The 12,885-nt window shown below is 42.7% G+C and overlaps 1 protein-coding gene and 1 long non-coding RNA gene across 4 annotated transcripts in view; one reads left to right on the top strand and one right to left on the bottom strand.

Moving 5' to 3' along the window:
* LOC108053359 (zinc finger protein jing) overlaps positions 1-12,885 on the top strand; it is a 134,207-nt gene that overhangs the window by 115,103 nt on the left and 6,219 nt on the right. Inside the window, exons 1-2 of one of the 3 annotated variants that reach the window (XM_017135975.2) lie at positions 7,285-7,633; positions 11,131-12,788. In XM_017135975.2, the coding sequence (XP_016991464.1) occupies positions 11,255-12,788 (1,534 nt within the window). In that variant the 5' untranslated portion in view covers positions 7,285-7,633; positions 11,131-11,254. Of the gene's footprint in view, positions 1-7,284; positions 7,634-10,860; positions 10,908-11,130; positions 12,789-12,885 lie in introns of those variants that run through there. The other 2 variants (XM_017135976.2, XM_017135974.2) reach the window with 2 other exon arrangements.
* On the bottom strand, positions 7,640-10,719 carry LOC108053360. The gene is made up of 3 exons (XR_001769694.2): positions 10,195-10,719; positions 9,960-10,138; positions 7,640-9,391 (listed from the first exon to the last, which is right to left on the bottom strand). It is a non-coding gene; the product is annotated as an uncharacterized LOC108053360 (long non-coding RNA).

Below are 12,885 nucleotides of genomic sequence, written 5' to 3' on the forward strand. Positions count from 1 at the left end.
TATTATATTTTAATTGTGTTTATCGAATAAAATCGGATCAGCTATAACCTTTTAAGTAAGACTAATATTTAACATTTTATGGTATTCTTATGCCTGTAGTCTTATAAAACCGAATACTCGCCATTCCCACATGCTTTTCTTGCCTGTGCTCGCGTAGCTAATTTTTCCGATCCCCTCTGGCAATTCAATTTGTAAGTCCACCAGTTCTTTCGTTCTGCCTCCCTCCTGTAATGATAAATCATCTTTTGTGTTCCCGCTTTGTTTTCTCTGATTTGGTAACCGTTTTCTCAGCTCTTTCTACGGATGCCTCTTGAGGCATTCGATGCCAGACTTGGGATGCGGATTCGGTTTCAAGTTGGGGCTTCTTCACCTTGACTGGGCATTCGAAAATTTCGATGTAATTTCATGATTGTTGCCAGCGAGCGCACGCATTTTGATTGATACTTTAGCACTACTTAAAGGCCATCGGCCTGCTCCCTCCTTTTCAAATCGGAGTTCCAATGAAAAACAATTGTCGGCCGAAATGCATTTCTGTGGATTCATCAATCTTTATCGTTCTTCTTCTCGTCGCGGTGTAGTCACCAGAAAATGTTTATTTCCTGCTGTGTTTCGAAATTCCCAATTCCTGTGGCGCTCATTACTCGACAGCAGGATAGGTTCACCAGGCAGGTGGGAGAGGGGAGAAGGGGAGAAGGAGGGAGGGGTCTGACAGGGGGGCGTGGCCAATGTCCGGACCGCCACTTGTCGCGGCCTCCACTTTGACTTCGGTTTGAGTTTGAATTCGAGCTCGGATTTCTGCTCATTTCGTATGCCGTTAGGCGGCCCAATGTAATTATTCAATACATTTTACGTGCCTAGCAAGTCAAACATCTCGCCAGTGCTACGCCCAGTGACACGCCCCCGCCTCTGACCCGCCTTCTGCCCCCCTCTGTTGCCCAAAAAACGTGTGTGTGTGTGCGCCGCAGTTGGAGTTCCCCACTCAAGCTTCATTAGAATATGTTTGTATCTGCGATGTGTCATTGACTTGTTTCGCCTGACCAGCGCCATCTGTGTTCCCTGACTCCCAGCCATATATATTCTCCCTTACTGGCTTCCGCTTCCTTTCCGCCACTTTCGGCGCACTTTTGCAATTTATTAAACATTTTATTGCGCCCCAAGGCGTACTTGCCCGCAAGTAAACGGCTCCACACAAAAGAGCCTGGAGTTGAGATGGAAAGTGGGGAGGTCCAGACCGCATTTCTAAGGAGCAGGACAATTAAAGGTAGGTCGCCATGCAAAACGATTCTGACACGGAGGGCCACACATACCCCACCTTTAAAAAACAACCCAACCAAAAGTTCGATTTGCGGGGAATGGGCAGGGGAACAGAAGGATTGAGGCAGCATTTGCCTAGGCAAATTTGCAATTCATGAGATATCTTATAGTGGACGCACTTGGGGATTTTATGGAATGGTTACTTAAACAACATTTTAGTTCTTCCCTCCAACCACTTCTTGAACTTCGGTAGTCATTACCCGCTTACTTGCGAATTCTTGGACCAAAGAAAAAGACTTCTTAAAAGTTTGTACACGTTTTCCTCTAAACGGCGACAGTTAAAATTATCTTTTTACGATTATTGACACTTTATTCAAAAAGTTTATTTAACTATAACTTATAGGAATTACTAGGCTTTAGTTTCTTACTTAACTTTTGTTGTCAATCTGGCAGGTTTTGGTTTCCTGAACTGAATGTTATTTTACAAAATGTGTTACCTAATATAGGAATTTCAACCGAATAGATTTCAGTTGCGCCCCAACAATTGCTTATAAGACATAAGAAATGTTATTTTTGAGGATTCTGTCTTTTAAAAATGGCAATCGGAAATTACAAATATACATAATTAGTATTTTTTAACCAAATTTGGTCGAAAAGGATTTTAGTGACAGTTTTACTTTATCAGTAACGGGTGTATTATTTCAAACAATTTTATCCAGTTTAAAGGAATAAAGGATTGCAGGATATAGTCAATGTAAAAACATGTCGACATGGAAATACCCCTACCTAGCATACCAAACTTTTTAACTATTGTTTAAAGATATTCGTCTCAATCGGGACTGTCACTGAATTCTCCTGAAATATACTTATCATATACATATGTATACATTTTAAGCCGTTTTGATATCCTGTCAACTCAAACCCAACGAATTGAGAAAGTGTCGCTGACTGAGCGTCTTTTCAACACTTTTCCAAACTAATTTCAAACTTTACACTCGAAGGAGATTGGTAAAAAGCGCAGCGAGTACGAGAGCAAACACAAACACTGGCAAACACATTGAGCACACACACAAAAAAATGGATTGCCAGGCAGATTGACGGAGCGAGCGGGATAGGTGATGGTAAAGAACTGCCAACAATGTCAAAACAAATGTTGCAGCAGCGTGTGCAACGCGAAGGGGGAGAGAGGGGGGAGAGATGCCAGCGGGCGGCGCGTTTTTATGTTGACGCCGCAGTCGATGTCGACAGCGCTGCCCGCAGCTGTGATTTGGTGTTGTTGTACTTCTATTTGTTCCCGCCAAACAAAGCGGCCTCTCTCCCTCTCTTTCTCCATCCCCTTCCCCCTTACCAGCACACTTTCTCTCTCGCACATGTTTGCCCGAGGCTTTCAGATATATGTATATATGTAGGTATGTATGTATGTATGTATGTATGTAACTCTCTATGTACTTTGGAGGATTCCCGAGTAGTTAATGGAATATATTCCAAATTGACATAATGCCGCGGCAAAGGCAACAACAAACACCAGCTACAACTAACTATCCAATTCCAACTATCAAGTGTTTGGCCAGCTAAAGCGACATTTGCTGTATCGGATGCCGGCAGGCGATTGCAGTGATTATTGATAACCCGCTGGCCAATCGGGGAGGGGGGTTGCCCTTCGTTTTAAACCCATCCTAATGTCATTGGTCACTGGAGTGGGGGTTGGGGGTATCGAACACTGTTAAGTTTTTCCAGATATTGAAGGCTTTGTCTTTCATGAATTTTAGAGAGTAATCCTAATGAGTAATCTTAAAGGACAAAAATCGAATGGGTAGAACAGTATTCAGGTGTATGTGTGTTGAAGAGGAGTGACACCATTTTTTTGAAGCATACTTTTTTAAAACAATATTTTACCGAAGAGGAGGATAAGCCCTAAAAAACTGTGCCTAAGCCACTGGCAATAAAGAGGGTATTAAAGTTAATCAACATCACATAATCAGTTTTAGTCATGTATTTAACAATCCATTTCATTCATATTTCCATAAATCAAAATATGGTTTCAAAATCGTGATAAGCCTAAAAACCACATGCTCTTAACTTTATTAAAATATTTTTAAATCAATCAAAACGAAGGATCGAGAGTTTACTAATTAGAAATGATTTGTTAAGTTTAAAAACTACACTATCTTTTTCCAAACACAGTGTTTTGAAAGCTTTTATTATTTAATAGCTAAACAGATTATATTTTTACCACGTCTAAACTGTTTTTATTGCCTATAAACCCCCAACTGATCTGTACAGACGAATTTGTATTGTAGCAGATGGTGGTTGGAGTTGAACCGATTCGACTACGAACCAACAACTTTTAATTTACGAGCGAACACAGTAGTCATTTATTTCGTTAGGTATTGTTGAGGGTTTTCGGGTACTTTTTTTAAAGTATCCCTTCGGGGTAAATCGCCCGACAGGGTATCAATTATTCGGCTCTTATGGTCCTTTTGCCTTATTTGTTCTGGTCCGTTCTTTTTCGTTACTGTCTATTGCTGCTGGTGATAATCCCTGGACCCCGTTTCAATCTCGACCACACCTCAGACTCAGGCTCAGGTCCTGGTTCCCGGGACTCTGGCAAGGAAAGAGGCAGGCAAAGCCAAATTGCGTGTGCAAACAGAGCTGAGCTGCAGCTTCATTAGCGAGGGTTGCTCAGGACAAACACATGCACACATTCTAGTATGTACGACAAACATGTGTGTGCACTGGCGTTTTATTATTATTTTCTTTATTGTTTAGCGCGTTATAATTGGGGTGCCGTGAGAGGGGGTCCAGTCAGGCAGGATATTCATATGCTTGTATATGTATGAAGGGTACATACAACTAAGTATACAGTGCATGCACTCTCCCGGAAGACCTATATTCTGTTTACTCAGCTCTACCCATCGTGCAGGAGGAGCAGTGTAGTCATATACGTTTAAGAGCTTGTGTTTCTGAGTGGGATAAACAAAACGTCAAGTTAGTTGTTGCCCCCAAGCATCCTTTAAAAATATATAAATAAAAAGGATCATATTTAACAGAGTTTCAGATAAATGTGCTCACAACTTGTTTAATTTTTTTTTTTTTTTTTTTTTTTTCGCGCGGAGTCCCACGGCCCACATACCCGCCCAACCGACCGAGGGGCGCAGCCGTGTATCGTACGGCACGATTCGCGATAAGATAGACGCGAGATAGGAAAATAAAGGTAAAGGTCCGGGGAAAAAAGTTAGATCAATCTTGTGCCAATGAAGCAAGTATCAATCGTTTTAGGAGCGGCAGAGAGTCAAGATTTGATATTACAGGAAAAAGTCTATTATAGTCCGAACATAATACTCTGAAAGGCTCATGCCAAGGCATAGTTAGATCTACAATGATTTAAAATTAGGGGAAAATAATTTCTAGTTAATCTACTTGGCACAGAAAAGTTTAGCCGACTTAACAAGTCGGGGCAGTCAATATCACCATGTATAATGTTATAAATAAAGATAGTACCAAGCATCGTTCTACGGTTGGCTGAGATGGTAAATTAATCAAAAGAAGTCTACTAGAATAAGAAGGTAAGATAAGATTTGCATCCCAGTTTAGGCGCCGTAAAGCAAAAAGAAGGAAGTTTTTTTGTACAGATTCAATACGACCAATATGTATTCCGTATTGTGGACTCCAGACGGGAGACCCATACTCCAGAATCGGACGGACTAGCGAAATAAATAAAGTTTTAGTCAAATAAGTTGGGTAATAATAATATAGTTTATGGCTTTAAGTCATTTAAAACCTAATATTTAAATTAAATTAATTTAATGTAATGACGTAATTATCAAGACAATTCAAATTCCAATATGTCGTTTTGTGTTTGACATTTACATATATGAAATATCAATAAATATTTCACCACAATCATAGACGTTACATAGGAATATCATTGCGCTTTACATGAATTTCACTATGCTGCAACGTTTTCGACTCTAATAAATGCACTTAGCTAACCGACGTCCATCTTTTTCCTTGACATTTCTCTGCTTGTTTGTCACTTTGAACGTCAATACGGAGTGATAAGGGTATGTCAATACGACAGATTGTCCAACTTGTTATCATGGTCGTTCGGCTTTGGTAACGATTTGGGAGGAATAGCTATGCGTGTGACACCACATACTGTGGACTAATTAAATAAACTGTAATTTCATTTATCAGGACTAATGAAGAACGGCGGCTGCTTTGTAAAGTAATTTACGGAGAACGAGCCAAATTAGCATACGAAAAGCAAACCCATATCAAATGTAAAGTAATAGACATAGGTACTAGCCATAACTCATGCGGATGCCACACACACGCCCTACAATCAACCACCCCCCAACCCCAGACTTTCAGCTGCAAACCCATCTCGGCTGTCAAAAACAGTTTATAACGCCTGGAATTATGCCACACATAAATCAAAATTGACGCGTAAACAAATATGGTGACATGTGGGGCATGGAGCGTAACTACGAGCTCCCTTTCTTCGGTTCCTATTTCTGGCATATTGGCTTGCTAAAAATGTGTAAAATTTATGCAGATTACCGAACCGCTACCAAAGTGGAAGTTGGAGTAGAAAAAGAAGATGTTGGTTTCGAGTGGAAGGAGCTCAAAAACATACAAGCCTGTCAGCCAGCGATGAAGGATTTTACCGATACACCTGAAGTCAAGGCAATTTTCTAAAGTATTTTAATACTGATTTCAGCTCTGCCCTGGATTTATGAATTTGAATCTCTTTGCAGAAACCCCAAAACAATCCATTTAAGAGATGAGTTATAATTTATAACACAAGAATATTTTGTACGAATGAACGTATAAACTTCTTTAACTTTTTAACTGGAACTTAACGATCTTGCTATCAATCGAATCTAACGCAGATCCTGGCTTGAGTAAAGACTAAATTCAACTTGTCGTCAAAGACTTTTAGTGACCTCAGCGTTATCTCATGTTCGAAGTTATTTCCGGTTCAGACTCTGGAAAAATTTTCAAAAGGCACAACCTTGATTCTGGCCAGAATCCAAGTATTTAGCTTTTTCAAGAAGAACAAATCGACCTTATTAGTTTTCGAAACTTAGAAAATAGCACAAAAACCAAGCTATAGCTTTTTGATCTTATGCTTTAAAGGAAGTGATAGAAAAGCAATTGGATACCAGAACCTTTAGAAACGATATAATGGTCAAAGCCTAGACCTGAGATGTCAAAACTCTGTAAACTGCAAAATAAGCTAGAATTAAGGTGAAGATGATAATTTTCCAATTGCCTGGATAAGGACACGCGAGATCTCCAAAGCCTTCGATATCGATTCCAGTCCCTCCAAAAAGTATAAAAGTATGAATGTATAAAAGCTACCATAAAAAGGTATAACTTTTTTTACACTAAAGCCACCGATTAACTGGACAAAACCGCCCTAAGCCCGGCGAGCAGTCATTACAGGTCGGTGACAAATTTAGAAGACACATTTCTCAGAGATTTATGCGGCAAATTAAATATTTTTTCCCGCCAGGCGGGTTGTAGGGTTGGGGGAAAGATGTCTAAATAATTAGATAAACATTTAAGCTCGACGAGGCAGCCAGCGAAAAGGAAAAGAAAGTAAAACGAGGCGAAGTGACAAGGAGACGGACACAGACACATAATGGTGTGCGAGGAGGATGTTCTGGGGGGAGGAGTACGTGACCATAACATGAACTGCTGCCACCGACCTCTGCCCCGCCCACAGCCCGCGCTCTCGTTTTGCGGGTTCGAAGCGGAGAGACGACGACAAACAGGAAATATTTAACGTGCCAACAACAAAAGTGAAATATAAATAAAAATAATAATAATGGGCAGGAACGTAGGGAACGCAGTGAGAAAGAAGGGCGCTCTCTCTCTCGCTCTCGACAAATTCCCTTCTCGTATTCACATAATATACGGGGAATATCTCGCAGGGAGAGCGCTCTCTCTTGGAAATTCTCGGCTGGTTTTCCCGTTGTTCCTTGCGAAGAAGCCAGGTTTTTAGGCCATTTTCTCTCCAACTTTCGACCGCGACGGACGCGCCTGCAGATAGCGGACTGCAGAATCGAATCGAAGATACATTTACGGTTCGGCTTCGGTGTGTTGGTGGGAATTTCTTCTGCGGCCGCCTCTTTTTTGGATATATGGATATTTATGCTTCGCGTGCCCGCCCGTTAAACGCCAGCGAGTGTGTGTGTCTGCGCGTGTGTTTGTGTGGATAATTAAAGCAACAACGTCGGATACGAATACACGAAATGCTTTAAGACCGAGATTAAAGTTGAAGGTCGGTCGGTGCTTGTATGCGGAAAAGCGGACAGGAAAACGGATCGCCTACCTGGGAACACGGATTGCGATAGCGTTAGCGTTCAACGTTAGTATACCGACGAAAGGCTGGAGTCGTTAAGCCAAAGAATACGAATACGCCAGCAAAATAAAAGAAATCGTGCATTGCTCCCTCTCTGCTGCTGCGCATGTTTCTCTGCCTGCATTTTTAGTTTCGCTCGACTATTACAGCATGCTTTACATTCCGTTTACATCACGTGTTAAATAACTGCTGGCTGTCACTGTTCGCGACTGTGTGTGTGTGTAATTGTGGGCATTTGTTGTTGTTTGCCCAAGCAAATATGCAATGATTTTTGCGCCCCTCCCCTCCCCTTTTCCTAACCATGGCCTTCTTCATTCATGCCTTGCGTGAGTGTGGGTGGCGTTGAATACACACCCCCCACACCCGCTCACACACACGCACACACGACAAAGCCAACTTCTGGCGGAAGTGGAAGTTGCTTTCGGTGTGTGCGTGTGTATCTAATGGGATTTTCTAATAAAATTTAAATTGTTGCCGCTTTTGCCGTGCGGCGTTCTATGAATTTAATATGACCCCAGTGTGTGTGTGAATAGGGGCCATAAAGCTTTGCTTATGGCTGGAAAATTAAATAGAGTGCATAATTTAAGCATCAACTTTGCGTTGAATGCATAATCAACTGCTGCAATTGAAAGGCGCCATCTACCAAAGGACTACTGCATAAATATCGGATAACTTTAACACGGGCTAGTGGCCCTACAAACTCAATTTCAACAGGCCAAAGGAAGCAGTTTAGATCCTGGAGTCGTAAAGTGAAAGGGCCGTCGGCAAACAATAAGTGTATTATTAAAATATTCCAAGTGGAAAACGAATTTAATTAACAGTCTCAAAGCAATGGAAACTTTTAAGACTGTTGTGCAAAACTGTTAAACATAATTTGCAAGCCATTCGAATTAAATTTGACCAATTCATATCGGACTTTTATCAGTTCGATGAATTTTATGGCAAATAGGCTGCTCTAAATATTTATTTATATCCAATAATGCAGTAGTATTTTAAAAAATTAAAAACCAAACAAGTCCTAATCAAACATTGCGCAAATATAGTACCAAAATATACAGCCCTTTTAAAACTGAAGTAAATTATAAACAGCAATAAATATTGTGCTTGTCAATCAGTATAAACTACATACAACTTGCGTATATTTCATGTTCAGTTAGAAAACATTCCTCAGAAAAGTTTGGTTCTTTATTCAATATCGTAAATCTATAAAACATAATACATTTTAAGAAAATTATTTATTCACACAGAATATGGAATACACAAATTTAGGTTAATGCTACATTTCTTGAATTTAAACAGAATGTATGTTTCACAGCTTTTAGTGACGACTAAATTTAATACCATTTAACTTTTTTCTTAAACCCGAACTTATGATGAACATCAAGTCAAAATGTTAAAAAAAAGACCGATTTACATTTATTTAGAATGCATTTTTTATTTAAATGCTCAATAAGACTCTACGAAATTAGACGTATAATTTGAGGCGTCGCATTTAAAAAATCAAAATTTGCCGGGTTCCTTTACCTCATTTCAAAAATAATATAAATACAGAAAAAATGGTGGCAGTTAACATCAATCCGCCATAATAGGCTTATCACAAAAACAGCAGCGTGGTCGTCGTAATCTGTGGGATCTCCCGCGGTAGACAAACATAAAACATAAAGTGTTTCCATTTCATGTGTTTTATTCTCTTTTATATTCAGAATCCATGTGTTGTGTTGTAGGTTTGAAATTTCAGTAGGCACTGATAGGTGAAAGCCGCTGCTGATTACAAAAAAGGTCAGAAAACTTAAAAAGCCGTCGGAGAACATTAAACTTCTATCCCGAGAAAACCCTAGACCCAAAACTGATTTTTGGGTATGGATCCCAAGCTTTAATCATTAACTCCGCATTTAACGATTCGCTTAACAAGCGAGGGCAGGTGGAATGCCACTCCTACTCTCATGTTTTCCTCCGAAATGATAAAAAAATTCTTTACAAATTCTTAGCAATCACATTTCCCCCTCCATTAAGAAAACTTTAACATGAAAATTGCGTTTTGTTATTTCTATTAACGGATCTAACAGGGCGATATTACTTGCACCTACATTTTTTTAATAATTTTGATAATATAATAATATTAAAAATAGACATTCTACAAATATTAGTGCTTTAGATATTATCTTCAATTTTTATATTTGTTCATATGTAGATGTATGTATGTATGTATATTCGTTTTGCTTAAAAAATAATATTTTAAAAATATCCAAGGATTCCAAAAAAAAATTATTTTTTTTAATTTTAAAAGAAGTGACATATTATAATAAAGTTTATATTCAGTTTAAAAACTCACCAACTCGAATACCAAAATACCCTTTTTCTGTAACCATCGGATATTTTTGTATACGTGCAATCCGTTTAGTCCGTTCATCCCGTTTCGTTTCGTTTCTTCCCTCTCCCTTTCTTCCTATGTTATGTACGTGTGTTTATACGAAACCACACAAACACACACGCGACTTGGGCTACCTGAAACTGAAATTTTCCCGCATTAGATTGCGGCCCTTGCCTTCCATTCCTCTTCTTCCCACCGTTGTTGTTGTTGTTGCTGCTGCTGTTATGTTGCACGCGGACAGACAATCGTAAAGAAAGATATAGAGAGGGAGGGGGGAAGGAATGTGGAATGAAAGAGTAAGGGAGAGGAGAGAGGAGGGAGTTCGCCTTTATTTTCTTCCTTTTCGGGCTGGCTCTTTCGCTTGCTCTTTCTTGCCTGTTTTATTCTCCTGCTTTTTTTGTTTACTTTATGCTTTCGTTTATCGACCCGTTTTGTGCGAGTGTGCTGTGCTACATATGCTGAGTGCGCTCTCTTTCTCTCTTGCCCACTCCCACTCTCATTCGTTCTCATGCAACATAATTTTCTTATTGCTTGCATTAAATTACTGGCCCATCCTTTGATTTCACACACTTTGTTTGCGCTTAAATCAGGATAATCCGGTAAATTTCTTTGTAAACCATTTATTTGAAGGAACTTAGTTGAAATGTAAACTCGCGCCTTGCACTTAAATTCCAGTTTCGTATCTGTCTGCTATGATTGTTTTGGGAAATTTATCAGCTGTTAGCCACGCTGTTAGCGCTTACAGTGCACACCGATAGTGCAGGGCGCTCTCCAACCCTGTCAAGCAAATAAACAACCAATGAATAATTGAGTCGTTCCCCAACACTGCCAAGCAAATAAACAATCAAAGAAAAAAGAGAGAAAAAGCGTGTAAAAAAAGACTAAAGCATAAACACAAACAAATTAAAGGTGCTGAGCATTGTAATTGTCTAGTTGGTGAATTAAAATTGGCAGACGATCATATCCCATTAGAGATGCAATCCCCTTTCCTTGGCCCGCGTCCAAAAGGTGTGGCTGAAACTGAGGGCAGCTATAGCCACAGTGGGACCAGTGAAATCTCATCGAGTATCAGTAGTAGCCCCAGCAAAAGATAACACCCGTACTTATCAAATTCCCTTCCTTCCTTTTGCAGCGGCGTTGCCACCTCACTGAGCTGCGCGGACTCCAGCACGGGCTCCAGTGAGGATGCGTCCGATCCCGGCTCCCCGTACAGTGCGCACTCGCAACTGAGCGACCCGCCCGACCCGCTGACCAAGATGCCGCCCCAGATCCTCGGAAGCGCCAGCGGCAGCAGCTCCACAGCCGCCGCCTCTCCGCCCTCCAGCAGCGCCACCCAGGTGCCATCATCGCCAGCCATCCACCACAGTCATCTTAGCCAGCACGGCGGCATAACCACCAGCGGCATGTCCAAGCCGACGACGCCCCAGCGCCACAACAACCCCAGCCTCCTGCCCACCCTCCAGTGGCCGTGGAACACTAGTCTGGGTAGCACCTCAACTGCCGTACCCGCCGCCACGGCCAACAAGAACAAGCGGACCGCGGCCGGATCAGGAACGGCAATGGGCAGCACGGGCGGGGACGGCGCCTGTCTAGCCGGCGGAGGAGCGGCGGCGGCAAAGAAGGCACGTAGCGAACTGCCCAGCTCCTTTGACGCGAGCAAAAGACTGAAGGTGGCCGCCATGGAGGAGTCACAGACCAAGATTACTGGCTTCTTCAAGTCCCAGATGAAACCGTCGCCCGGCGGCGGAAAACTCTCGCCACAGCCCGGCCAGCAAAGCAATCCGGCCAACACGCTGACCATGAGCACGCCCGCCACCACCGCCTCGCTGAACAAGTACTTCAACATCCTGTCGCAGCTCAAGGAACAGAAAGCCCAACAGCAGCAGCAGCAACAACAACAACAGCAGCAGGCGGCCAAGGCCCTACCCACACCTGCTGCAGTGGCTCCTGCCGCAGTGGCTCCTGCGCCGCCCCTTCCGTCTGTGACCACTCCCAGTCCGAGTTTACCCGTGCCGGCTTTAAAGAAAATCGAACGTAGCACCAAGCAACCAGCCAAGATTGCACAGGTGGCGCCCAATCTGCGCAAAACGCCCAGCAGTGGGTCCTCGGGCAGTTCTTCATCGTCCTCATGTAGCTCCTCAAATGGCTCTAATACGGGCAAATCCCCGGCCAAGAAGCACGTGGCGATTGCGCCCAGGACGCCGGAGATGAAGCAGCAGCAGCAGGGCAAGGCGGCCATGGTCTACCGACCGCCGGGGACGAGTCCCGCCCTCAAACAGAAGCCGATCTCACCACCCGCCCCCGTGGCGGCCACAGTACCCGCCCCCGCACAAGCACTCAATCCTTCGCCTGCCCCCGCCAATCCTACGCTCTACCAGCTGCCCGTGCAACTGCCCAATCTAGTCCAGCTTCCGCCCCAGCTGGCGGCCGCCGCCAACATCATGCAGCTGAATAACGTGGCTAAGGCGGCGGTGGCCGCAGCGGCCAACAACAACGCGGCCGCTCAAGCGGCGCAGGCGGCACAGGCTGCTGCCGCCCAGTATTTCCTCAACGGCACAGTCTTTAAGCTGCAACAAGTAACCACGGCCACGACGACGACGGCAACTACGGCGACGTCGGCGGCAGCTTCGGCTGGCAATCCCTTCGGACTACTCAATTTGGCCACGGCGGGCAATCCTTTTGGCCTTCCCAACGCCAGCGGGCAGTTTCCCATTGAGGCCATCCCGGGAGCTGGAAGCTACCTCCATCATCAGCTGCTTCTTGCCAGACAAAATAACATGAGTTTAAACGGTGAGTATTATAAATATGTTTTAATTTAAAAACAGTTATTTCTTAAGGATAAGTAAATATATCCGCATTGAGGAGCAAAAAAATTTTGTTAAATTTA

This window comes from Drosophila rhopaloa, unplaced genomic scaffold (genome assembly GCF_018152115.1).
Source record: "Drosophila rhopaloa isolate 14029-0021.01 unplaced genomic scaffold, ASM1815211v1 contig_115, whole genome shotgun sequence".
Taxonomy (NCBI): domain Eukaryota; kingdom Metazoa; phylum Arthropoda; class Insecta; order Diptera; family Drosophilidae; genus Drosophila; species Drosophila rhopaloa.